General features: G+C 37.5%; 1 protein-coding gene across 1 annotated transcript in view; it reads left to right on the top strand.

Moving 5' to 3' along the window:
* LOC101150595 (POTE ankyrin domain family member A) overlaps window positions 1-26,710 on the top strand; it is a 35,630-nt gene extending 8,920 nt beyond the window's left edge. Inside the window, 8 exon segments of the mRNA XM_055347706.2 lie at window positions 7,038-7,071; window positions 7,356-7,490; window positions 16,137-16,149; window positions 17,345-17,383; window positions 17,386-17,563; window positions 23,051-23,226; window positions 23,798-23,926; window positions 25,429-26,710. Coding sequence (XP_055203681.1) covers window positions 7,038-7,071; window positions 7,356-7,490; window positions 16,137-16,149; window positions 17,345-17,383; window positions 17,386-17,563; window positions 23,051-23,226; window positions 23,798-23,838 — 616 coding nt within the window. The 3' untranslated portion in view covers window positions 23,839-23,926; window positions 25,429-26,710.
* Window positions 26,711-27,755: the final 1,045 nt, after the last annotated feature.

Here is a 27,755-nt window from a genome sequence, read left to right as displayed (position 1 = left end):
CATATCTACTCCTCTTGTAGTCTTTCCTACTTGGGTGAATGGCAACTCTTCCAGTTGCTCTCCCAAAAAACTCAGCATCATTCTTGACTCATCTCTCTTTCTCTCTCTGACTCCTCACATCTAATCTAGTTGCAAATCTTGTCAGGTCTACCTGAACAGGTCTAGCTTTATAATAAGCTACATTCTTTATGTTAATCATTTTTCACTTAGGGAGAAAAGTCCAATGTTGTGGTTACTCACTATTTATTCTTTCACTGGTAATCATGATAGTTGTAATTACAGTAAAGTGAATCAAAGTAATTGTAAACTTTACTGGTATTTTATTTACAAAATAAAAATTAGGGTGGTAAATTTAATAGACTCAAAAATTCTTTCCAGGGGATTATGAACCTTCAGTATTTGAAATGAAAAGACAGAGTTGGAATTTTTTGCTTCCTGTAGTAAGAGCTATGCTGGTCAGGCAGGCACTATCTATTCTGATGGAGCAGCTGCTGATCTTACATAGGGTTTTGAGAGGACTGGACTTGAAGGATTGGCCGATTCCCGGATCCAAGTGGGTTGGCATCATCTGGAGCAACATGGTTATCTGAGTGAGAACGCTGGGGATTGGTTAGCACTTCCTGGCCTGTGGATTGATTTTGTGTCTGATTGGCTGTCTTTCAGAAGCAAGCTGCTCACACCGATGCTGGTTGGTGAGCGAGGCCAGTGGTGATTGATTGATCGATTGACTAGATTTAGAACTAGCTCTGGGTGGCTGCTTGTTACTATGACTACAGGTCAGTTCTTTCCTAAGTTTCAGGAAACTTTGACCAGAAATTTTCTGTTTAAAAGTTGCGTTTTGGCCCAGTGCAGTGGCTCACACTTGTAATCCCGGCAGTTTGGGAGGCTAAGGCGGGCAAATCACTTGAAGTTGGAAGTTCGACACAGTCTGACCAACATGGAGAAACCCTGTCTCTACTTAAAAAATACAAAATTAGCCGGGCGTGGTGGCGCATACCTGTAATCCCAGCTACTTGGGAGGCTGAGGCAGGAGAATAGCTTGAACCCTGGAGGCAGAGGTTGCAGCGAGCTGAGATTGTGCCATTGCACTCCAGCCTGGGCAACAAGAGTGAAACTCGGTCACACACACAAAAAAAAGTTGCCTTTCATCAACTATGTTCAAAATGAAAACTCTTTCATATTCCAGAATTGTAGACTTGATTTTAAAGTTTTAGTCAAGATGAATCATTTAATTCATCTTTAGAGATCTTTCAGGAAGATTCTTTTTTGATACTTAGTCTCAACCAGAAGAGTTCACTACATAAATTATTTTTTAAAAATAATCGTAAGTTTTGTTTCTGTTTTTGGTATTCTTAGAGGCTTCTGCTCCAGTGCTAACATAATCTTCAGTGGGAGACTTTAGTCTCTTTGTCAATTTTTGTATGTATATGATAGTGATATTCTGTCTTCTTTCCTTATTTTGTTCACTTTCTGTTGCTTGCAATAATAATGATATTCTTATGTGTGTTTACTTCATAAAAATGTAATTACAATTTTCTGCTGGCAAATCTAGCTTTTTATATTAGGACTAAATATTAGGCTAAAAGTGAAGATCACCAGAACATTTTCTTTTCTTTTCTTTTTTTTCTTTGAGACGGAGTCTCACTCTGTCCCCCAGGCTGGAGTGCAGTGGCGCGATCTGGGATCACTGCAAGCTCTGCCTCCCGGGTTCACGCCATTCTCCTGCCTCAGCCTCCTGAGTAGCTGGGACTACAGGCGCTTGCCACCACACCTGGCTAATTTTTTGTATTTTTTAATAGAGATGGGGTTTCACTGTGTTAGCCAGGATGGTCTTGATCTCCTGACCTGTGATCCGCCTGCCTCGGCCCTCCCAAAATGCTAGGATTACAGGCTTGAGCCACTGCGCCCGGCCCAGAACATTTTATTTTCAAACAAAATCATAACTAATAAAAGTTGCTGTTTTGTACTGCATCTGTCTATCTATCTATCTATCTATCTATCTATCTATCTATCTATCTATCATGACATTTAGATATTTTAAATTAAGGATTCCTCTCAATATGGTTTGTCTTTGTGTCTCCACCTAAATCTCATCTTGAATTTTAATCTCTGGGTATTGAGGGAGGGACCTGGTGAGAGGTGGTTGGATCATGGGGGCTGTTTCCCTGATGCCGTTCTCATGGTAGTGAGTTCTCATGAGATCTGATGGCTTTATGAGGGACTCATACCCCTTCACTTCTGTCTGTCTTGCCACCTTGTGAAGAAGGTGCGTACTTCCCCTTCACTTTCTGCCATGATTGTAAGTTTTCTGAGGCTTCCCTAGCCATGCTAAACTGTGAGTCAATTAAACCTCTTTCCTTTATAAATTACCCATTCTCCAGTATTTCATTATAGCAGTGTGAAAACAGATTAATACAGCAAATTGGTTCCGGTATAGCGGAGTACTGCTATAAAGATAAACTGAAAACATGTAAGCAACTTTAGAACTGGGTAATGGGCAGAGGCTGGAATAGTCTGGAGGGCTCAGAAGAAAACAGGAAGATGTGGGAAAGTTTGGGACTTCCTAGAGACTCGTTGAATGGTTTTGACCAAAATGCTAATATTGATATGGACAATGAAGTCCAGGCTGAGGTGGTCTTAGATGGAGATGAAGAACCTGTTGGGAACTGGAATAAAGGTTATTCGTGCTATGCTTTAGTAAAGAGACTAACAGAATTTTGCCCCTGCCCTAGAGATCTGTGGAACTTTGAACTTGAGAGAGATGATTTAGGGTATCTGGTGGAAGAAGTTTCTAAGCAGCAAAGCATTCAAGATGTGACCTGTTGATTCTGAAAGTATTCAGTTTTATGTGTTCACAAAGAGATGGTTTGAAATTGGAACTTTTGTTTAAAAGGGTAGCAGAGCATAAATTTGGAAAATTTGCAGCCTGACCATAGGGTAGAAAAGCAAGTCCCATTTTCTGGGGGTGGAATGCAAGCTGGATACAGAAATTTATGTAAGTAACGAGTAGCCAAATGTTAATTGCCAAGACAATGGAGAAAATGTCTCCAGGGCGTGTCAGAGATCTTCATGGCAGCCTGTCTCATCAGAGGTCCAGAGGCCTAGGAAGAAAAAATGGTTTCATGGGCTGGGTCCAGGGCCCTACTGCTATATGCAGTGTCAGGACTTGGTGTCTTGCATCCCAGCCACTCCAGCTCCAGCTATGGCTCAAAGGGGCCAAGGTACAGCTCAGGCTGTTGCTTCAGAGGGTGCAAGCCCCAGGCCTTGGTGGCTTCCACGTGGTGTTGGGCTTGTGGGTGCACAAAAGTCAAGAATTGAGGTTTGCGAACCTCCACCTAGCTTTCAGAGGATGTATGGAAATGCCTGGATGTCTAGGCAGAAGTCTGCTGCAAAGGCAGATCCCTCATGGAGAACCTCTGCTAGGGCAGTGCAGAAGGGAAATGTGGGGTTGGAGCTCCCACACAGAGTCCTCACTGGGGCACTGTCTAGTGGAGCTGTGAGAAGAGGGCCACTGTCCTCCAGGCCCCAGAATGATAGATCCACCAACAGCTTGCACTGTACACCTGGAAAACCCATAGACACTCAACACCAGCTCATGAGAGAGCTGCCCAAGGCCATGGGAGCCCACCCCTTGCATCAGCATGCCCTGGATGAAAGACATGGAGTCAAAGAAGATTTTGGAGCTTTAACATTTAGTTACTGCCTTGCTGTATTTCAGACTTGCATGGGGCCTGTAGCCCCTTTGTTTTGGCCAATTTCTCACATTTGGTAATGGGAGCATTTATTCAATGCCTGTACCTTCATCATATCTTGGAAGTAACTAACTTGTTTTTGATTTTACAGGCTCATAGATGGAAGGGACTTGCCTTGTCTCAGATGAGACTTTGGACTTGGACTTTTGGGTTAATGCTGGAATGGGTTAGCACTTTGGGAAGTCATGATTGGTTTTGAAATATGGGGACTTGAGATTTGGGAGGGTCCATGGGTGGAATGATATTGTTAGGCTTTGACTTTGTGTCTCCACCCAAATCTCATCTCAAATTGTAAGGTGTTGAGGGAGCGACCTGGTTGGAGGTGATTGGATCATAGGATTGGTTCCGCCATTCTGTTCTCATGATAGTGAGTTCTCACATGAGATTTGATGGTTTTATAAGGGGCTCTTCCTCCTTTACTTCTCTCTCTCCTGACACCTTGTGAAGAAGGTCCCTCCTTCCCCTTCGGCTTCTGCCATGATTGTAAGTTTCCTGAGGTCTCCCCAGCCATGCAGAACTGTTAGTCAATTAAACCTCTTTTCTTTATAGATTACCCAGTCTCAGATATTTCTTTATAGCAGTGTGAAAACAGACTAATACACTCCCCCTCAAGACATTTTCCTGATTTCATCTTTCATGTTATATGTGCCTCATGCTATTTTCAGAACTTCATTTGAAGGCAAGCATTATTATATTTAACAACAAAATCAGAAATATAGCAGAAATCTAATTATGACTTTCATGTAATATAGTCATTGCTTGTATGCAGTGGACTCCAGCTTTTTAGTGTAGCATTCAAGTGTAGTGTGGCATTCATCTCCTATTCTTAGCTTCCAAGTATTTTACACTTTTCCTTTCAAGTTTCTAGGAAACACCTGGACTTCATGTGCCTAATCTTTGTGCTCACTTTCTATTCTTTAAATGGAATGGTTTTCTCTCACTGGATTTCCCTATGAGCTCCTCTTAAATTTTGCCTCTTCTCTAAAGCATTCCTTGTGCTAAAATATAACTTTTTATATATCAACTCTGTCTTAACACATTGTATCATAATTGTATATTACCTTGTTTTTGAAGCACGGAATGCACATTTCCTTTTATGTTGCTTGTACTTCATACCTGTTTTTTAAATTAATAAATTGAGATGGGGAAGAGGTGTGGTTTTACAAAAATTGGGATTTTTGTTCATTGTCATTAGAGTTATTAGAAAACATTGGCTTTTTATAGAGTTTTAAAAGTAGTGGTTTTTGCCTTGTGTATGAAGAAAGTAAAGAAACATAAAAATAAAAAGTGGACCTCAAAATAATCTGTGATTACACCCATGTTAGAGAAGGCAGGCCAATTTACTAGCTAATGGTCTGCTACAAGTAAATGATGATAGCAATTTAAGTGAAATAGGTGAGGATGAAGAAAAGTAAAATTTATAAGTCCTTTCTAAGAAATCTCTGAAAAGGAATGTTAATAATGATTACTTTTTCTGGAAATAGAATAGTGTAGTCTGCCAAAGCTGGAGAAGACTCAACTATGTCAATGCTGTTGAAAGATTGATTATGATAAGGATTAGTGACTTTGACTAGGAGTGGTTTCAATAAATAGTAGCCATGGAATGCTGACTGTAGTGGATGAACATAGTCAACTCTTGAGAGAAACTTTACTGGGAAAGGCAATAAAGAAATGAGTAATAACTGAAGAAAAATGTGAGATACTAGGAAGTTTTCTCTCTTTTTATATTTTAAAACAGAAGTTTATAGAGTACGTTTGTTTGCTTTTGGGAATGATTCATAAGAGAAAAACATGTTTATGAAATGTAATTTTGTTTGCACGTCTAAGCATTAGCTTGATTTATTATCTTTTATACATTTTTAGCAAACTAATTGTCCTTAGAACTTCTGTTTATGTATAGTTTTATGTTTAGAGTTTTTTCCTTCAGAGCTTGCTCAGAAATGTAACATATTAGTGTGACTGAACATGCAGATGATTACTTAAACTGTCATACACAGATTTTTAAAAATAATTTAATAACATGCACACACTTAGGCCATACTAAATAGAATTAAAATGTTCCTTCATAATTGTACATATTGCACTACCTTTGACGGTAGCATCATGAATAGCCATGATTTGCAAGGTAATTACTCTAAAATATCAGGTGTATCAACTTTACAGTTGTTTAGATTCTGGGGAGAAGGAAACGATTTTGTTCATTTACTTTAGAAAAGCAAACTACTGACAATCTCTCACAGATTATTACTTCAGGATTATAAAGTTCTAAAGTGTCAAAACCATGTTTCCCTGGGCCAACAGTGTCATCAGCACGCATTGTGTGCTCAGTGAGTATTTGTTGAATCCATGAATAAACAGTTGAATAGATGAATGAATGAATGCCTGTTGGTGGGTTTCTTTTAAAAACTAAATTTTTAGTTTTTTGAAAGTAGGTTTTCAAACTTGTCTCTGTAAAAACTATTTTTATTTAAAAATGCAAGATTCAGAAATTATTAGTTATAATTACAGCCAGAAATAAAATGATAATGTGGATTCATCTGCTATCATATCTCTTAAAAACACTTGAAAATAAATACTACCTTCACAGCATATTGTGAAACATATTTTGGAGGCAGAATTCTTGGGTTTGAATTCTGTATATACTACTGACCAGCTGCATGGGATGGGGAAGGTTATATGGCCTTTCTGTGCCTAGTTTCTCTCTTTATAGAATCCCTAATATGTTACCTACCTCACAGAATTGTTATGATGATTAAAATGAGCTGGACACATGCACAGTGCTTAGAACAATGCATAGTGCCTGCATAGGAAGTCCTGAAAAAGCTAATACCATCATTAAAAAAGGGTTCCCCTCAAATGAGAACATAAATAACATTTTCCAAATAGATTTTAGTGCCAGTTAGTTTTTATTGAAAAGGGCAATAATGAGAAGTCCTGGTGTATTTCTTTCTATCACATAATGCAAGTAACATATTTTTCCTTTTGCCTTGATGTCAGAAAGCTTGATCTAAATTCAGTTGTTTGTAATGATATTATTATTACTGTATTTTCTTTCTCCCTTAATGTTACTCTTTGTTTATAGCTTAATCCCCCTTGTGAAAAATTATTATGTTTTACATTGCCTGTAAAAAAAAAAAGACCTGAACACTGAATGAATAGAATAAATAACTTATAAATGCAGAGATTTTATATAACTAAACAATAATTTTAGATATGATTTGTATTTTGTGTATTTACTATTTGTCTAAAAGGAATTTGTCTAAAAAAAAAACTAAATTTTTTTAGGCCTCCAATGAAAACATCTGATGAGAAGAACAAGGTATTGTAAAAAGTAAATTATCTGAAGCATTATTGTTTAAAAAAAAACTACATTATAAAAGGTAATGTGAAAAAACAGAGAATCTTTTGTTATAAAGACATTTACTTAGAAAAAGGTGATTAAGAAACAGTAGCCATTGATAACAGTACCTTTTTAAAAAATCTGTTTTAAGAAGTTCCTGTGGTTTTGCTCATATAAAAGATGAATAAACACCACTTCTGTACATCTAATACAGGCTATAAATATTTTGAGGACCTTTTGAAGTAGAATTATTTATCTTACAGGTTAAAAGACAAATATATTCTGTGAATGACCTCGACGACTTAACTTGGCTATCTGAAACATCCTCCGAGGATTGTGAGTTGCTTTACTCTAATAATGAGACTTTTATGTTGCTCATGAGCAACTTGGAATATATTGTAACGGGAGGACCATTGCATAAATATAAGGCCTTTTCATGTATCCTACAGTAATGTGTGCACACACTGCTTAGCATTGCACCACAGAGCACTGATATGTGACAGTGTTGCTCATCTCAGAAATATGCTCATTGTTAAAATAGACTGAGAAATAATGTATATTGTACACCAAAGAGCTATGATAACTCCACTGTACTTTTCTCAGTGTGTAGGGCAATCCTAGCCCTCTTGCTGATTCTTCTTCTCTCCTATGCCTTCCCCCCAGATCAGGTAGCCATTCTCTCCCACTCGGAATACTGCAATAATGTTAGAACTATTTTTCCTGCTACCCCACTTCCTGAGACCATGGTCTACTAGGAAAATACAATTATATATTTTTAAAAATTCAGATCTGATCATGTTGCTCCCTTGATTATAACTCAGCTTACCACCTGCCATTGCTATAAGGTTAAAGATCTGAATTCTCTAGTTTTATCCTGCATCATTTCAACCCTTTTTTCCTGTGTCCTAGTCACTGTCTTAGATATTTACTCCTGCAATCAATAGCTTTAGTGAGGTATAACTGATATATGATAGACTGCATGTATATAAAATGTACAATTTGGTAAGTCTTGGCATATTTATGCATACTTGAAACTATCACCAGAATCAAGAGAGGTAACATATCCATCATCCATAGAATCTCTTCCTGTCCCTTTGTGTTCCCTTATTAAGAAACTGCTGGCCAGCGGGCGTGGGGGCTCACGCCTGTAATCCCAGCACTTTGGGAGGCCGAGGAGGTCGGATCACAAGGTCAGGAGCTCGAGAACAGCCTGGCCAACATAGTGAAACCTGGTCTCTACTAAAAATAAAAAGAAATAGCCAGGCGTGGTGGCGGGCGCTTGTGATCCTAGCTACTTGGGAGGCTGAGGCAGGAGAATCGCTTGAACCCAGGAGGTGGAGGTTGCAGTGAGCTGAGATCACGCCATTGCACACCAGCCAGGGCAACAGTGTGAGACTCCGTCTCAAAAAAAAAGAGAAAGAAAAAGAAACTGCCGGCTGGGTGGGGTAGCTCATGCCTGTAATCCCAGCATTTTGGGAGGCCGAGGTGGGTGGATCACAAGGTCAAGAGATCGAGACCATCCAGGCCAACATGGTGAAACCCCGTCACTACTAAAAATACAAAAATTAGCTGGGTGTGGTGGTGTGTACCCGTAGCCCCAGCTACTCGAGAGGCTGAGGCAGGAGAATCCCTTGAACCCAGGAGGTAGAGGTTGTAGTGAGCCGAGATTGTGCCACTGCACTCCAGCCTGGCAACAGAGCGAGAGTCAGTCTCAAAAAAAAAAAAAAAAGAAAAGTAAAACAAAAGAAAATGCCAAATTGTTTTCCAAAATATTTGTACTATTTTCCATTCCTATTAGCAGTATGACAGGTCTCATTGTTCTATGTCATCACAAGCTCTTAATATTGTTTTTTGGTTTATATTTTTAGCCATCTCGATGGGTGTGTATTGTGCGTGTCATTATGGTGTTGATATGCATTACCTTAAGGACTAACAAAGTTGAGCATTGTCCCGTGTGCTTATTTGCTTATTTGCCACCTGTATTACATCTTCTTTAGTGAACTGTCTTTTCTAATCTTGGTAGCTTACAAACATTTAAAAGTTAGATAGTTTGTGTTATTTGTTAAGTTTTAAGAGTTTTTTGACCGGGGCCGGTGGCTCATGCCTGTAATCCCAGCACTTTAGGAGGCTGAGGAGCATGGATCATCTGAGGTCAGGAGTTCAAGACTAGCCTGGCCAACATGGTGAAACCCCGTCTACAAAAATTAGCCGGGCATGATGGCAGCTGCCTGTAATCCTAGCTACTTGAGAGACTGAGGCAGAAGAATTGCTTGAACCAAGGAGACGGAAGTTGCAGTGAGCCGAGATCATGCCATTGCACTCCAGCCTGGGTGACAGAGTGAGACTCCATCTCAAAAAAAAAGAAAAGGGGGGGGGGTTCTTTATAGATTCTGGATATTATTCCTTTATTAACTATGCTTTTTGCAGGGATTTTTCCCCAGTCTTTGGGTTGGCTTTTTTGTGTTTTTTAATAGCGTATTTTAAACACAGAAGATTTTAATTTTGGTGAAGTCCAATTTATCTGTTTATTTATGGATTTTGCTTTTTGTCTCGTATCTAGAATATCTTTGCCCAGCACAAGGTCTCAAAGATTTTCTCCTCTGCTTTCTTGTAGAATATTTATTTATTTATTTTTATTTTTTATTTTATTTATTTATTTTTTTTGAGAAGGGGTCTCGCTCTGTCACTCAGACTGGAGTGCAGTGGCGCAACCTCGGCTCACTACAAACTCCACCTCCTGGATTCAAGTGATTCTCCTGCCTCAGCCTCCCGAGTAGCTGGGACTACAGGTGTGTGGCACCACGCCTGGCAAATTTTTTGTATTTTTAGTAGAGACGGGGTTTCACCATGTTAGCCAGGATAGTCTCAATCTCCTAACCTCGTGATCTGCCCGCCTTGGCCTCCCAAAGTGCTGGGATTACAGGCGTGAGCCACTGTGCCTGGCCTGTAGAATTTTTATAGTTTTAGGTCTCACATTTAGATCTGTGATCCACATTGCATTTATTTTTACATACGGAGTGAAGTGTGGATGCAGGTTCATTTTATGGATGTGGATATCTAATTGTTCCAGCAGCATATGTTGAAAAGGCTGTCCTTTCATTGTCCTACATTGCCATTGTGCCTTTGTGAAAAATAAGTTGACTATATGTGTGTGGGTCTATTTCTCAACTGTTTGCTGTGTTCCATCGTTCTACAGATTCTCCATGAGTTACCCTGATAAACTGATCTTAAGTTGAAAATCTATTTATACCCCAGTAAACCCATCATACAGTTGAAAAATTGCAAGTAGAACCATCTTAATTTGGGGTCCTTCTGTATCTGGCTTTCTTTATGTAGGTCTAGCATCCCTAATCCAAAACTCCAAAATCAGAAATGCTCCAAAATCCAAAATTTTTGGGTGCCAACATGATGTCACAAGTGGAAAATTTCACACTAGACCTCATGTACACAAACTTTCATTTGAAAATTTACTAAAAATACTCCATAAAATTGCCTTCAAGCTCTGTGTATAAGGTGTATGTAACATGTATGTGTTTTGTGTTTAGACTTGGGTTCCATCCCCAAGATATCTCATTATATATATGCAAATATTCAAAAACTCAAAACACTTTGGTCCCAAGCACTTTGAGAGATACTCCACCTACAGCAGTATCACACTGTTTTGATTACTGTAAATTTATACTAAATCTTGAAATCAGCCCTTCAGTTTTCTTCTTTTTTAAGGGTTGTTTTGACAATTCTGGATCTTTTGCATTTCCACATGAATTTTAGAATTAGATTGTTAATGTTTTTAAAAAGCCTGCTATGTTGGGAATTACACCAAGATTGTGTTCAATCTATAGATTAATTGGGGGAGGACTGACACTTTAACGATAATGTATCTTTCCACTCCTGTAAAGTTGTTTCTCTCCATTTATATAAGTCAAATTTAATTTTCTCAGTAACATTTTTTAGTTTTTTTGTATGTCTTTACATATATATATATATTTTGAGACAGAGACTCACTTTGTCACCCAGGCTGGGGTGCAGTGGTGTGATCGTGGCTCACTGCAACCTCCACTTCACGGGTTCAAATGATTTTCTGGCCCCAGCTATCCAAGTAGCTGGTATTACAGGCATGAGCCACCATGCCCGACCAATTTTTGTATTTTTAGTAGAGATGGGTGTTTCACCATGTTGGCCAGGCTGGTCTTGAACTTCTGACCTCAAGTGACCCACCTGCCTCAGCCACTCAAAGTGCTGGGATTACAGGTATTAGCCACTGCACCTGCCCTTGGTTTTTCCATATTTTATCAGATTCATCTGTATCTCAATTTTTTTGGTGAAGTTGTACATATTTTTAAAATTCCAGTTGATTGCTTATTGCTAGTATATGGGAATATAATTGGCTTTTGTATGTTGATTTTTGTATCCTCCAATCTTACTAAACTCATGTATTAGTTCTAGTAGCTTTTTTGGTAGATTTGATCAGATTTTCTGTGTACACCAAAGGTTATCAAAACTTTTCATTCTCAAACTATTGTCTTACTAAAGATAGGAAATCTTTTTTAGACTTGTCACAAAACAGTCTCTGATGCAGCTAATCAACTTTCCATTGTAGTATGAGAGCAGCCAGGGAGGATACATACATTAATGAACACAACTGTCTTCCAATAAAACTTTATTTACAAAAACAAGAAGCTGGCCCATTGGTTGGAGTTTATCCACCCCTATTATGTGATCATGCTCGTGAATAAACACGGTTTTGCTTCTTCCTTCCAACCTGGATGCCTTTTATTTCTTTTTCTTGTCTGACTTCACTGGCTGGAATCTTCAGCACAAGGTTTATTTACTAAAGTTGTGAAAGCAGACATTCCTGTGTTGTTCCTGATATGGGGAAAGCATTCAGTTTTTCATCGTGACACATTTTTCATCATGACACATTAGTTGTAGGTTTATCATAGGTGCTTTATATCATGCTGATGAAATTTGTTTGTATTCTTAGGTTGCTGAGAGGTTTTTTTTTAAATCAAGAATTAATGTTAAATTTTATCAAATGCCTTTACTCAAATTATCATATGGTTCTACTCTGATATTTTAATGTTAAACCTTGCATTTTAGGAGAAACCCAATTTGTTAATGATATAGTCTTCTTTTAAAATGTCACTGGCGCCAGATACGGTGGCTCACGCCTGTAATCCCAACACTTTGAGAGGCCAAGACAGGAGGATTGCTTGAAGCAGGTTTTCGAGACCAGCCTGGGCAACAAAGCAAGATCCTATTTCTATTTACAAAAATAATTATATATATAATTTATATGTACATATAAATTGAGTTACATATATAGTTTATATATATATATAAATTGAGTACAATTAGAAATTTTTTAAAGTATTTTTGTGTAGTTTTAAGTTCACAGCAAAATCGAGAGTCAGGTACAGAGATCGACCAGGTACTCTCTGCCCCCAGACATGTATAGCCTCCTTCATTATCAGTATGCCTCACCATAGTGGTACATTTGATATGATTGATGAACCACAAATGACATGTCATAATCATCCAAAGTTCATAGTTTATATTAGTGTTCATTCTTGGTGTTGTACATTCTGTGGGTTTGGACAAAGACCTGTATTCATCATCATAGTATTTTACAAAATATTTTCTCTGCTTTAAAATTCCTTTTTGTTTCACCTATCTGTCCTTTCCTGCCCTTCCATACCCCAGGCAACTGCTGAACTTTTTACTGTAGTCATAGTTTTGCCTTTTCTAGAATGTCATATAGTTGGAATCATACAGTACGTACCCTTCAGATTGGCAGCTTTCACTTGGTAGTATGCATTTATGGTTCCTTCATGTCTTCTTATGACTTGATAGCTCATTTCTTCTTAACATTGAATACTAATTTATTATATGACTGTACCAGAGGTTGTTCATTCACCTATTGCAGCATATCTTAGTTGCCTCAGAAATTGGTTAAATTTTTATGTCAACATTCATGATGGAGTTTTCTTTTTTGTAATATCATCGTTTGGTTCAGGGTAATGCTAGCATGATAGAATTAGTTGTGTTGTATTTCTCCTCTTTATTTTGCAGGGGAGAAGTTGTGTAAAATTATGTTCCATCTTCCTAAAATGTTTGGTAACATTCACTAGCAGAGCTAGCTGGGCTGGGAGTTTTCTTTGTGGGAAGATTTTACCTACAATTTTATTTTCTTTGGTAGATATAGAGTGATTGGGTTATCTATTTCTTGATTGAGCTTTGGTTATTTTTGTGTTTCAAGGGCTGTGTCCATTTAAGTTGTCATGTTTAGTTACATAAAGTTCACACTATTATCTTGCTATTCTTTTAGTATCTGTGAATCTAGAAAAATGTCACATTACTTATTTCTGAAATTAGTAATTTGTATTTTCTCTTTTTTATGATTAGCCTGGCTAGATGGAGGTTTATCACTTTCATTCCCTTCCTCAAAGTGTTCGGCTTTATTGATTTTCCTATTGCTTTTCTGTTTTATTGGTTTCATCTTTGATGTCATGGTTTGTTTGGCCTGCTGTCACAAAATACCATAGACTGTGTAGCTTATAAACAACAGAAACTAACTTCTCACACCTGGAGGCTGAAAAGTCCAAGATCAAGGTGCTGAAAGATTTGGTGTCTAGTGAGGGACCAATTCCTGGTTCCTAGGTTCCATGTTTTGCCCTGTGTGCTTCATATGGCAGAATGGGTGAATGAGCTCTCTGGTGTCTCTTATACAAGGGCACTCATCCCATTCATGAGGGCTTGGATTCCGTAAGCTAATTGCCCCCACAAAGCCTCAGTTTCTAGTAATATCACCTCTGTGATCAAGTTTCAGCATATGAGTTTTGAGGGGACAAATGTTCAGACCATAGCAGACATCTATTATATCATTTCCTCTGGTTCCTTTGGGTTTAATTTGCTCTTTTCTTCTTAGTTTCTTCTTTTTTACTTTCTTAAGATAGAAGTCAAGGTCATTGATTTGAGAGTCTTCCAGTATAGACATTCAGTACTGAAATTTTTATTTAACTACTGTTGTAGCTACATTCCGTAAATTCTGACATGTTGTAGTTTTATTTTATTTCAGTTCAAAATAGTTTCTAATATTTCTTTGCATCACCTCTTTGGCCTAGCGTTATTTAGATATGTGTTACTTTGTTTCCAAATTTTTGAGTATTTTGATGAGATATTTTGTTACTGATTTCTAATTTGATTGCTGTGTGGTCAGGGACCATACTTTGTATGACTTAAAACCTTTTGACTTAATTCTTTTATGAAGATTTACTGTATGGCCTAGAATATGATCTGTTTTGCTAAGTGTTCCATGGGTCCTTGAGAAGCATAGTGCTCTTCAAGTCTACTCTAGTCTTAATGATTTTCTGCCTCCTTGTTCTGTCATATATTGAGTAAGCGATATTGAAATCTCAGACTATACCTGTGAATTTGTCAATTTCTTCTATCAGTTTTTGCCTCATGTATTTTGAAGCTGTTATGTTACTAGGTACATAAACATTTAGGATTATGTGCGCTTGATTAATGAACCATTTATCATTATGAAATGATTTTGTTGATAGTAATATTTTTTGCTCTGAAATCTACTTTGGTATTAATATAACCATTTCTGCTAGGCTTATTTGTTAACTGTTAGCATGGTATATATTTTTCCATCCTTTTAACTAATTTGCATCTTTACATTTAACTTTTTTTTTTTTTTTTTTTTTTGAGATGGAGTCTTGCTCTGTCACCCAGGCTTGAGTGCAGTGGCGGGATCTTGGCTCATTGGAAGCTCTGCCTCCTGGGTTCACGCCATTCTCCTGCCTCAGCCTCCCGAGTAGCTGGGACTACAGGCACCTGCCACCACGCCCGGCTAATTTTTTGTATTTTCAATAGAGACGGGGTTTTACCATGTTAGTCAGGATGATCTCAATCTCCTGACCTCGTGATTCGTCTGCGTCGGCCTCCCAAAGTGCTGGGATTACAGGCGTGAGCCACTGCGCCTGGCCTACCTTTAAAGTATTTCTTAGAGGTAGCAGGGAGTAGGATCTTGCTTTTTTATACAGTTTGACAATCTGCCTTTTAATTTAGGTTATTAGGCTGGTTTCATGTATAATTTGATTACTGATATAGTTAAGTTTATCTGTTATCATACTGTTTGATTTCCATTAGTCCCAGCTGTTCTTTGTTTTCTTTTCTTCTTTTTCTGCTTTCTTTTCAATTAGCCATTTTTTTTTTTTTTTGTTTGAGATGCAGCTTCACTCTGCCACCCAGGCTGCAGTGCAACGGCATGATCTCTGTTCACTGCAACCTCGGCCTCCTGGGTTCAAGTGATTCTCCTGCCTCAGCCTCCCAAGTAGCTGGAATTACAGACGCCTGTCACCACACCTGGCTAATTTTTTGTATTTTTAGTAGAGATGGGTTTTCACCACATTGGCCAGGCTGGTCTCGAACGCCTGACCTCAGGTGATCTGCCCCCACTTGGCCTCCCAAAGTGCTGGGATTACAGGCGTGAGCCACTGCACCTGGCCAGTCATGTAATTTTATGATTGTTTTATCTCTCTCTTTTGGCTTATTAGCTATAAGTCTGTTTTTGCCATCTTTGTGATTTCATTACAATTTGTACTATATGATTTTATCTTATCACAGTCCACCTTCAGGCAGTATTATACCATATCATATATGGCATAAGAAAATTAGAATAGTATAATTTCATTTCCTCTTTCCCAGCCAGATCCTTCCTGGATTTGTGGGATTATAGTTTTCATTAAGTTTAGAAAATTTCTGGCCATCTGCTGTCTATATTTTGTCTGTCTCTCTCCCTTTCTCTTTGGGGACCTGTATATTACTGCTTAAAGTTTTCTCGTAGTTCTCTGATGTCTCAAATTTATGAATCTTCTCTTTTGTGATGTCTAGTCTGTATTTATTTCCATCCAGTATAGTTTTCATTTCTGACATTTTAATTTGAATCTCTACACATACAGTTTGCTTTCAAAAAATATCTCCCATGTCTCTGCTTGAGATTTATTTTGGGACACAGTTGAGTTACTTATACACAGCTTGATATTTCTGGTCTTGCTTTATGGTTTGGTCTAATTTTCCACTTCTGAGGCAAGGTGTTTCTAAAGCTCTATTCATTGCCCTGTGAAGCCCGAGTTTTTCCAGTATTGCTCATAGGAATGGACACTCTTCCTTACACATTGTGAGCAACAGGCACTATTTTTCACTGTTTCTAATTTTTTAAAGATTTTTTTCCCCTGGTCTCAGGTAGTTTCCTAGCACACATGTACTGTTCATCACTCTGCTATTGGTTTTTTGTGCTTCATCATTCCAACTCAGAGAATCTGGTGGACTCTACCTCAGTTTTTTTTCTCCCTATGTCATGGCATGGAAACTTTGTCAAGTCAGGGAGCTGGGTTGTTTGTAAGGTTTACTTCATTTGTTTTCTCTTACAGGGATCATTGTCTTTGTTACCTGAAGTCACTTTCTTTTTTTCTGGAGAGTCTTGCTTTGTTGCCCAGGCTGGAGTGCAGTGGCACGATCTCGGCTCACTACAACCTTCACCTCCTGGGTCGAAGTGATCCTTCTGCCTCAGCCTCCCGATCAGCTGGGACTATGGGTTTGCGCCACTACACCCAGCTAATTTTTGTATTTTTAGTAGATATGGGGTTTCACCATGTTGGCCAGGGTAGTCTCGAACTCCTGACGTCAGGTGATCCGCCTGCCTCGGCCTTCCAAAGTGTACCTGAACTCCACTGTCTTGAAAATCATCGTATAATGTATTTTGTCTTTTTTGGTTTTGATTGTTTCAGACAAGAAGGTAAATCAGTACCTGTTTCTCCATCATGGCCAGAAGCAGATTACAGGAGAGCTTCAGCACTTACCACAGACTGGCTAGAATGCTCTTCTACCCCCTTTACTTAACTGCTTCCTTCTCATCCTTTATTTCTCAGTGTAGCCATCTTTTCATCAAGGAAATCTTCCCTGAGCCCAGTATACATCAGATTGTATGTACCATAGAACTGTTTTCTTCCAGTATCTATCTGAATTTGTAATTTTCACTTTTATTGTCTTTGTTCTTCACTACACTGAAAGCTAAGCAAGAGCAGAGGTATTGTCTGTTGTATCTGCAAAGCTCAGCAGACCACATGTTAGGAACTTAGTCCATATTTGTTAGGTGTATGGTTGGGTGACTGTTAAAATGCACAGTCCTTTATATGCAAAAATTACTCATATTTTATTTCCACCTTGTTTCTCCCTCATGTAGATTCTGTTAGCCTGTTGAAAATGCAAGATGCAGTTCTTTCATGAAACACTTATTAGAACTTAAGAATAATCATTGTGAACAACTTACAGTAAATATTAAACAAATGGAAAATATGGTTGGTGTACTACAAAAGGAGCTATCTGAAGCAAAAGAAACACAATTACAGTTAGAGCATGAAAAAGGTCAATGGGAACAAGAACAAGAACGCTACAGTTTGAGGTATGACGTTTGAGTTTTAAATAAATATTTTAACTGTCTATACTAAAGATATGTAAGAATTTTTGCAATTGTTGACTCTCTGGGGCTTAATGGGAAGAAAATGTCTTGTACTTGTGGAATATGAAATTCTTGGAAATAAGGTAACAAATTTTTAACTGTGAATTTTTCTAATAATTGTATATTTTAAATCGTGATTTTAATGGCTGTATGGAAGTCTACCATATGGGAACCTCAATATTTAACAAATTGAATTTGGGGTTTGAAATTATTTTGTATTAGAATTAATGCTGTGAGGAACATCTTTTATTCTTACTATTTTTAGACACAGGGTTTTGCTCTGTCACTGAGGCTGGAGTGCAGTAGTGTGATCATAGCTCACTGCAACTTCGAACTTTTGTGCTCAAGGGATCCTGCCTCAACCTCCTAAGTAGCTGGCACTACAGGCACATGCCCCCATGCCCTACTAACTTTTTAAGTTTTTCATTGAGACAAGGTCTCACTGTCTTGTCCAGGATGATCTCTAAGTCATGGCTTCAAACAATCCTCCTGCTTCGGCCTCCCAAAACATTGGGATTACAGGCGTGAGCCATGATACACAGCCCAGAACGTCTTTTATCTAAGTCACTTTCTACATTTCTAATTATTTACTTTGAATCAAGTCTTCAATACAGAATATTTTGGTTAAAATACAAGAACTTTTTTATAAAAGGCCTTGGATTAATATTTCTAAATTGTCCTCAAGAATGTTTCTATTATTTTACAGTTCAACCAACAGAGCATAAAATGGCCACTTGTCTCAACCCAGAATACTTTTTAAAAACGTTATACAGTTTTATTCTTCTTTTTACTCTCTCTTTAATTTTTTTTATTTCAATACCTTTAGGAGTACAAGTGGTTTTTGGTTACATGGATGAATTGTGTAGTGGTGAAGTCTGGGATTTTAGTGTACCCATCACCCAAATAGTATACATTGTAGCCCAATAGGTAGTTTTTGTCTCTCACTGCCGTTATGCCTTTCTCCCTTCTGAGCCTCCAATGTCATTATACCACTCTGTCAGCTTTCACATATGCGTAGCATAGCTCCCACTTGTAAGTGAGAACATGTGGTATTTGTTGTTCCATTCCTGAGTTACTTCACTTAGAATAATGGCCTCCAGCTCCATCAAGTTGCTGCAAAAGACATTATTTCATTCTTTTTTGTGGCTGAGTAATATTCTGTGATATATATATATATATATTCCACTCATCAGCTAACGCACACAGGTTGGTTCCACATCTTTGCATATTGTGAATTGTCCTGCAATAAACATATGCATGCAGGTGTTTTTTTGACATAATGATTTCTTTTCCTTTGAGTAGATACCCAGAAGTGGGAATGCTGAATTGAATAGTAGGATCTACTTTTAGTTCTTTGAGAAATCTCCATACTGTTTTCCATAGAGGTTGTACTAATTTGCATTCTCACCACCGCTGTATAAGTGTTCTCTTTTCACCACATCCACACCAACATCTATTGCTTCTGATTTTTAATAATGGCCATTCTGGCTGCAGTGAGGTGATATATCATTGTTGTTTTATTTTGCATTTCCCTGATGATTAGTGATATTGCCATATTTTTATATGCTTGTTGACCATTTGTACATCTTCTTTTGAGAAATGTCTATTCATGTCATTTGCCCACTTTTTAATGGAATTATTTGTATTTTCCTGCTTGTTTGAGTTTCTTGTAGATTCTAGATGTTAGTCCTTTATCTAATTCATGATTTGCAAATATTCCCCCCCATTCTATAGGCTGTTAGTTTACTCAGATGATTATTTCTTTTGCTGTGCAGAAACTTTTCAGTTTAATTAAAAGTTTAATTATTAATTAATTAGTTAAATTATTTGTCACATTTGCTTTTAGGTTCTTCATTATAAATCTTTTGCTTAGGCCAATGTTTTCAGGTATCAGATTTAGGCCTTTAGTCCATCTTGAATTAATTTTTATTTTATATATGGTGAGAGATAGGGATCTAGTTTCATTCTTCTACATGTGGCTATCCTATTTTCCCATCACCATTTATTGAATAAGGTGTCTTTTCTCCAGTTCATGTTTTTGTATACTTTGTCAAAGAATATTTGGTTGTAAATGGCTTTATCTGTGGGTTGTCTATACTGTTCCATTGATGTATGTATCTACTCTTATACTAGTACCATGCTGTTTTTGTTACTGTGGCCTTATAGTATAATTTGAAGTCAGGTAATTTGGTGCCTCCAGACTTTTTGTTGTTGTTGTTGTTTTGCTTAGTATGTCTTTTGCTCTTCAGGCTCTTTTGTGGTTTTACATGAATTTCAGCATTTTTTTTTCTAATTCTGTAAAGAGTGACATCGGTATTATGATGGGAAATGCATTGAATCTGTAGGCTCCTTTGGGCATTAGGGTCATTTTCACAACATCAATTCTTGCAGTCCATGATCATAGGATGTATTTCCCTTCGTGTCGTCTGTGATTTCCTTCAGCAGTGTTTTCTAGTTATCCTTACATAGATCATTCACCTCCTTCATTAAGTATATTTCTAGGTATTTTACATTTTTGTAGCCATTGTAAAGGGATTGGGTTCTTGATTTGACTCTCAGCTTGGTCATAGTTGGTGTATATGGGTGCTACTGATTTGGATTCATTGATTTTGTAACCTCAGACTTCACTGCATTCATTTATCAAATCTAGGAGTGTTTTGTAAGCATCTTTAGGGCTTTCTAGGTATAAGATCGTGTCATTGGCAGACATAGTTTAACTTTCTCCTTTCCAATTTGGAAGTCCTTTATTTCTCTTGCCCAATTGCTCTGCCTAGGATTTCCAAGTTTTATTTTTTATTTTATTTTATTATTATTATTATTTTTGAGATGGAGCCTCACTGTGTCACCCAGGCTGGAGTGCAGTGGCGTGATCGTGGCTCGCTGCAACCTCCGCCTTCTGGGTTCAAGCGATTCTCCTGCCTCAGCCTCCCTAGCAGCTGGGGACACAGCTGCGTGCCACCACGCCTGGCTAATTTTTTGTATTTTTTTTTTTAGTAGAGATGGGGTTTCACCGTGTTAGCCAGGATGGTCTCGGTCTCCTGACCTTGCGATCTACCTGCCTCAGCCTCCCAAAGTGCTGGGATTACAGGCGTGAACCACCGTGCCCAGCCGGGACTTCCCAGTTTTATTAATATACATGAAATAAAAACTAAAATGGAAAGTGAGTAATGATTAGTTTATTTCACATCTCTCTCTCCTATACAGATACAATTAATTCAAAGTTCTATGTTGAAAACACATGTTGGCCGGGCACGGTGGCTCACGCCTGTAATCCCAGCACTTTGGGAGGCCAAGGTGGGCGGATCACGAGGTCAGGAGATTGAGACCATCCTGGCTAACACGGTGAAACCCCGTCTCTACTAAAAATATAAAAAATTAGCCGGGCATGGTGGCAGGCGCCTGTGGTCCCAGCTACTCGGGAGGCTGAGGCAGGAGAATGGCGGGAACCCGGGAGGCGGAGCTTGCAGTGAGCCGAGATTGCGCCACTGCACTCCAGCCTGGGCGACAGAGGGAGAATCAGTCTCAAAAAACAAACAAACAACAAAAAAAAAACACATGTTATTCTTTATTGTTTAAATGTTAGATCCTATCTTGTTCCAAAAGGAATTTTAAAATTGTTTATAAAATACACAAGAATCAAGAAGATAAGTGGAAAGTGTTACCAAAAAATAAACATAAAAAGTATTGGTTAACACAAGGGTCCCCAACCCCCAGGCCACGGACCAGTACCAGTCCATGGCCTGTTAGGAACCAGACCACACAGCAGGAGGTGAGCGGCAAGTGAGCAAGCAAAGCTTCATCTGTATTTACAGCCGCCCCCCATCACTTACATTACCACCTGATCTCTGCCTCCTGTTAGGTCAGCAGCACCATTAGATTCTCATAGGAGCGTGAACCAAATCCTACTGTAAGCTGCACACAGTGGAGATCTAGGTTGTGCTCTCCTTATGAGAATCTAATGCCTGATGACATGTCCCTGTCTCCCATCACCCCCAGATGGAGCTGTCTAGTTGAAGGAAAACAAGCTCAGGACTTTCACTGATTCTACATCATGTGAGTTATATAATTAATTATTTCATTATATATTACAAAGTAATAATAATATAAATAAAGTGCACAATAAATGTGATGTGCTTGAATCATCCCTAAACCAGCCCCCTCTCCCCCAGGTCCATGGAAAAATTGTCTTCCACAAAATCAGTCCTTGGTGCCAAAAAGACCGGGGACAGCTGGGTTAACAGATATTAGACCCCATTGCCTTGTATTGGATTATAGTAATCTGCAGATATATATTGTGTGACTGACATCCGATGGTGCCATCTTTTTTTTTTTTTTTTTTGTTTGAGACAGAGTCTCGCTCAGTCACCCAGGCTGCCTGCGTGCAGCAGCCTGATCTCGGCTCACTGCAACCTCCACCTCCCAGGTTCAAGCAATTCACCTGTCTCAGCCTCCCAAGTAACTGTGACTACAGATGCCTGCCACCAGGCCTGGCAAATTTTTGTATTTTTAGTAATGATGGGGTTTCACCTTGTTGGTCAGGCTGGTCTTGAACTCCTGACCTTGGGTGATCTACCCGCCTTGGCTTCCCAAAGTGCTGGGATTACAGGCTTGAGCCATCACGCCCGGCCCGATGGAGCCATCTTGCACTGTAAATTATTTTAGGGATACCTGCAGTATTTCATGAAAATTAAAATTTATTTCTAGTGAATTTACAAAGTTGTTTATAAGTAGTATGTTCTTTTTAATTAGTTAATTTGAAATGATCTGTCCTAATTGAGTTCTTACGACTGTGTGAAAAAGAGGTAATTTTCTTTTTCTTTCTTTTTTTTTTTTTTTGAGAGGGAGTCTCGCTCTGTCGTCCAGGCTGGAGTGCATTGGTGCGATCTCAGCTCACTGCAAGCTCCGCCTCCCAGGTTCACGCCATTCTCCTGCCTCAGCCTGCCAAGTAGCTGGGATCACAGGCACCCTCCACCACACCCAGCTAATTTTTTTTTGTATTTTTAGTAGAGATGAGGTTTCACCGTGTTAGCCCAGGATGGTCCCAATCTCCTGACCCTGTGATCCGCCCGCCTCAGCCTCCCAAAGTGCTGGGATTACAGGCGTGAGCCACGGCGCCCTGCCAAAAAGAAGTAATTTTCAACGTGTAACTATACTAAATAATTTCTAATATTCTTTTCCATAACATTTATCAGAATTGCTAGTAACAGAAACTCACCAATTAGCAGGATGTTTTTTCTTCACTACCTTTCAAGTATATTTATCCCTTGGAAGAGACTGAAGTGAGAAATTAAAAACATGAGAACTAGAAAGGAAAAATAGTCAAGAACATAGAAATTTTATTTGAATAATAAACACTGCGTAGGAAGAGCCAGATAACAAAATAAACTTTTTATTTTCTAACAAAACAAATTTTAATATGTTTTACTGTAGAATGACCTTAAAAGAAGAAGAAAAGAGAAGAAATGCTGATATGTTGCCTAAAAAAGATAGCGAACAGTTAAAAAGAAAAGAAAAGGAATGCGGGAAAGAAGTTGAAACAACAACTCAAACAGACTCTGAAATCACTGGTCACAGAATTGAGGACATTAGGAAAGAATTTGGATCAGGTAAATTAATTTTTGGTGAAAACTTTATATTTCTAACTTTATATAATTACATCCTTTGTATTTTTTACATCCTTTGATGTAATGTATATAATTTAGTTTCAAAACATACCAAGACTGTTATTTAATCTTAAAAAGGAAGTATGACATTTATAGCTATTTATTGTAAACCTTGGCATCTCTGCCTGTGATGTTCAGTCTTAGATGCTCAAACTATCTCTTATGTTTTCTGAATGAAGGAATGGAGGATAAATTGAGTTTAATCACATAAATATTTGTGTATTTTTATGTTAAAATACAGGCTCTATAGCTTTGAGACTATAACAAAGCTAGTTAAATGTTTTGAAAGAAATTTTATTACACGATACTGTATTTTTCTGTAGGTAAGAACTGTTTTTCCTCTTCGAGAAATTTAGCTGTCATGTATGCAATTAAAGTTTGAGTAATTCCTGAGGGATAAAAGTCCTTGTGTTTTAATAGGCTACTTTTTTTTTAACAGTTTTACAAAGACGGTTCTGTTCTTTTAGATTTTCTTTTTCAATGCTATTAGACCAAAAATGTAATGTATGTCTAGGTTGTGCAGAAGCGAAGCGATACCAACAAGCAACTTTCTGAAGAGCAGAATGCCAGAATATTACAAGATGAGATTCTGACCAGTAAGCAAAAGGAGGTTGAAGGGGCTCAAAAGAAAATGAATTCTGAGGTATTTTCTTTAGTCATTTTCAAATATGTTTTTGTATGTGTATATATTTGAAAAACCAACTCTATGTACCTTGGAAAATATAAAGGATTTTTAAATTTTATATATACACACACACACACACACACACACACACATCCTATGTGTTTGTGTATATATAGAATATACACGTGTGTGTGTGTGTGTGTGTGTGTGTGTGTGTGTAGGATAAAGTCATATTCTTAATTCAGCTCCATTAGTCTGCAGCAGTCAAGTAGTGACATTCACAATGGCCTCAATCCAAAGAAGAAGCATTTGATATTTTTTATAAGAATTGATGATCTTTCCATAATCTCAAAATTTTTGGTACTAACAACAGATGTTCTAGTTTTCGGACATTGTTTTATCTTCTCAAAATATTAGTGGAGAAGTCAGTTTATTATTTTCACTGATAGATAAGGAGGAAATGTATAGCCAGTTTAGAGGCCATATTGTGGATGTCATTCTTCTTACTTTTGAAGAACTTAAAAGTTTTCTCCAAGTAGTATCTAATTTCAATGCAAAGGGCTTTGAAAACAATGATGTAGAATAATATACATTTAGTGATAATTTATTGGTAAGTGTTTTGTTTCTAGAAAAATAGTTCAGTGTATTTCCCCCTATTTCACACTTATTACTGTTTCAAACATTATAAAGAGGAAATAAAAGTTATTACAATAGCAAATCTCATGATTTGTAAAGAAGATCTCTATAAATTTTACCATTGGTATTTTTAAATAAGAGGCTTCTTTTGTATTTATATATTTACACCACAGAAGTAACTGCAATTTGATGGAGGAGGACTAGAAGTAGAATCAGAAGACCTAGGGAAAATCCTGCATCTTGCATATATTTCAATCTCTCCTCTTCAGAATTGAGACCTTAAATGAGTTCAGTAATGTATGTAAAAGTGCAATGCTTAGATGTAGAAGTGTAAAATGTAGAAATGTACAATGCTTAGATTTAACATTTATGAATAAGTGTAATCTTTATAACTTACAATAAAATTGTTAGAAAAGTAGAATATCTATAGAACATTATCAGGAAAAAGGAACTTAGAGAACTTTGAGGAATTTCTTCAGTCCAAATAAATGCAGAACTAAGAGTCTTACAATAGGGTGGTGTACAGGTTAGATATCAGATTTTAAAATTTTTAAATTTTAAAAATTTAGTCAAATGTATCAATCTCATATTTTATGCCACTGGGTTTTTTGTAATTCAGAGAAAGGCTTTGTCAATTCTGAGAGTCTTAAAAATCGTCTAGTGGTTTATTTTTTACTTTTATTGATTCATTGTCTTCAAATAGATTTTTTTAACTTTTGGGAATTTACACTCTGAGGTTTGAAATTTTGATTTAACATTTTTTCCAGTTAAATATCCACTTACGGGAATCCTTTCATTGTACAAATATACAGGTTATTCTTTAATTTCAGAAGAAACCATGATATGTCATTCTATTGAGTGCTAAGTTTCCTTTGTTTACTTAGATTTCTCAAAGCCATAAGAAAGAAAAAGAGAACCTGGGAGGCGGAGCTTGCAGTGAGCTGAGATTGCGCCACTGCACTCCAGCCTGGGCGACAGAGCCAGACTCCGTCCCAAAAAAAAAAAAAAAAAAGAAAGAAAAAGACCTGTTGCATAAAAATAGTATGTTGCAGGAAGAAATTGCCGTGCTAAGACTGGAACTAGACACAATAAAACATCAGAACCAGCTGAAAGAAAAGAAATATTTGAAGGATGTTGAAAGTGTGAAATAAAAGAATGACAACCTTCAAAATATGATAAAACTGAATGAGGAAACATCAACAAAAATAGTATTTCAGTACAGTGGACGGCTTAGCATTTTGACAGCTGAGAATAAAACTCTCAGTTCTCAACTTGAGAATGTAAAACACAACATGGAAAGACTGGAAATGGAAATTCAGCCATATCGATGCAGGCTGGCTGCTGCCGTACATGATTGTGATCAAAGTCAGACAGCATAAGAAAACCTAGAACTTGCTTTCCAGAGAACAGGACATGAATGGGTTCATTTACAGGAGAAAATGAATTCTGATATGTCTAACCTAAAAGATAACAGTTAGATTCTTTCTGAAAAACTCTCTAATGCTGACAGTAAAATTAACAGCCTAAAAATTAAGTTTCATCAGCAAGAGAAACACTCAGAGAAAAGACATCAGTTTTAGAATGTTTCCAAAGAGACCTAGGCCAAACACAGTGTCAAAAGAAAGAAATTGAACGAATGTATAAAAATGAACAAAGCAAAGTAAATAAGTATGCGGAAGAAGCAGGAATCTATAGAGGACAGATATGCTCAACTACAAAGTGAAAATAGGTTGCTTCGACAGCAACTGGATGATGCCCACAAGAAAGCTGACAATCAAGAAAAGACAATCAGTACTATCCAAGATCAAATCCATGCTGTTGTAAAAAAATCTAGCTGGGAGTGAAATGCAGAGTCTTCTGCTAGAAGAGAAAAACAAGGACTTAATCAATGTATGTAATAATTTGAAAGAAAGAATATATCAATGTGAAAAAGAGAAAGAAAAAAAATAAGTACCAAGAAAGATATTTTTCAAACTGAAAGAAAATTTAAAGTAATATTTGGTTATGCTAAATGTTATATATAGTTGAATATAAAAGTATGTAGAATAGGCTGGGCGCGGTGGCTCATGCTTGTAATCCCAGCACTTTGGGAGGCCAAGGCGGGCGGATCACCTGAGGTCGGGAGTTCGAGACCAGCCTGACCAACATGGAGAAACCCCATCTCAACTAAAAATACAAAATCAGCTGGGCGCAGTGGCGGGTACCTGTAATCCCAGCTACTCAGGAGGCTGAGGCAGGAGAATCGCTTGAACCCTGGAGGCGGAGGTTGCATTGAGCCGAGATCACGCCATTACACTCCAACTTGGGCAACAAAAGCTAAACTCCGTCTCAAAAAAATAAAAAAGTATGTACAAATATACTTAGAATAAAAGTGTATTTGCTGTGTTAGCCTAGAAACATACCAGCAAAAGAAAGAGCTGAAGTACACTTTACTTTGAGTAAAGAAATTATATCACCTTTGAAATTTTAAGAGGTTAAGTTACAAGTTGTTAGTAGATATAGACTAATATTTATGATGTAGACATACTGCTAAAATAATTTTAATATTTGTGTGTGGCCACATTTTAAGACCATGATGAAGCAGATAAACAGAAATGCCTTATATCTGAAATAAGTCTTTTGAAATTAAGATTCGATTAGGTGGGTTACTTTGATTGTTAATTCAAGATTTCCCAGGTGAACTGAAGTATACTGTTGTATCTCATAATACTTTTCCTTCAGGGGCTTTTTATGTATTTACGTTTGTATGATTTTATTTTTATTTGTATCAATTTGACTTTAATCTGAGACTATTTCAATATCACAGTATTGTTATGACATCTCGATTATTTAAAAGCATTTACTTTTTATTAAATCATAATTTGGGACAGATGTGAATTTCCAGCAAAACCATATTTGATTAATCTTACCACTGGTATATATACTTTGAATGTTCTTAAAAATAATTTGCCCACAATTTTTATTTCAAGGCTCAATGGCTATCATTTGGATATGACTTTGTTCCACACAAAGATAATTGTGGCTATCTGCGATTGCTTTGTTTGACATTAGGTTCCCATTTTCAATCTAATGGGAGGTGGCAGGATTCACATAGAGTGAGAAAGCAGTGAGTAGGGAAGAGATTTGTAGGAGCTGAGGTCAGGGAGGGAGGTGAAGGCCAGGTGGTTACCTAGGGCCTGGAAGGCAATTGGAATTTTACTTGTATTCTGAG

Source organism: Gorilla gorilla, chromosome 6, assembly GCF_029281585.2.
Source record: "Gorilla gorilla gorilla isolate KB3781 chromosome 6, NHGRI_mGorGor1-v2.1_pri, whole genome shotgun sequence".
NCBI lineage: Eukaryota > Metazoa > Chordata > Mammalia > Primates > Hominidae > Gorilla > Gorilla gorilla.
The sequence above is the reverse complement of the archived record's forward strand: the minus strand, read 5'-3'. Positions and strand labels throughout refer to the sequence as shown.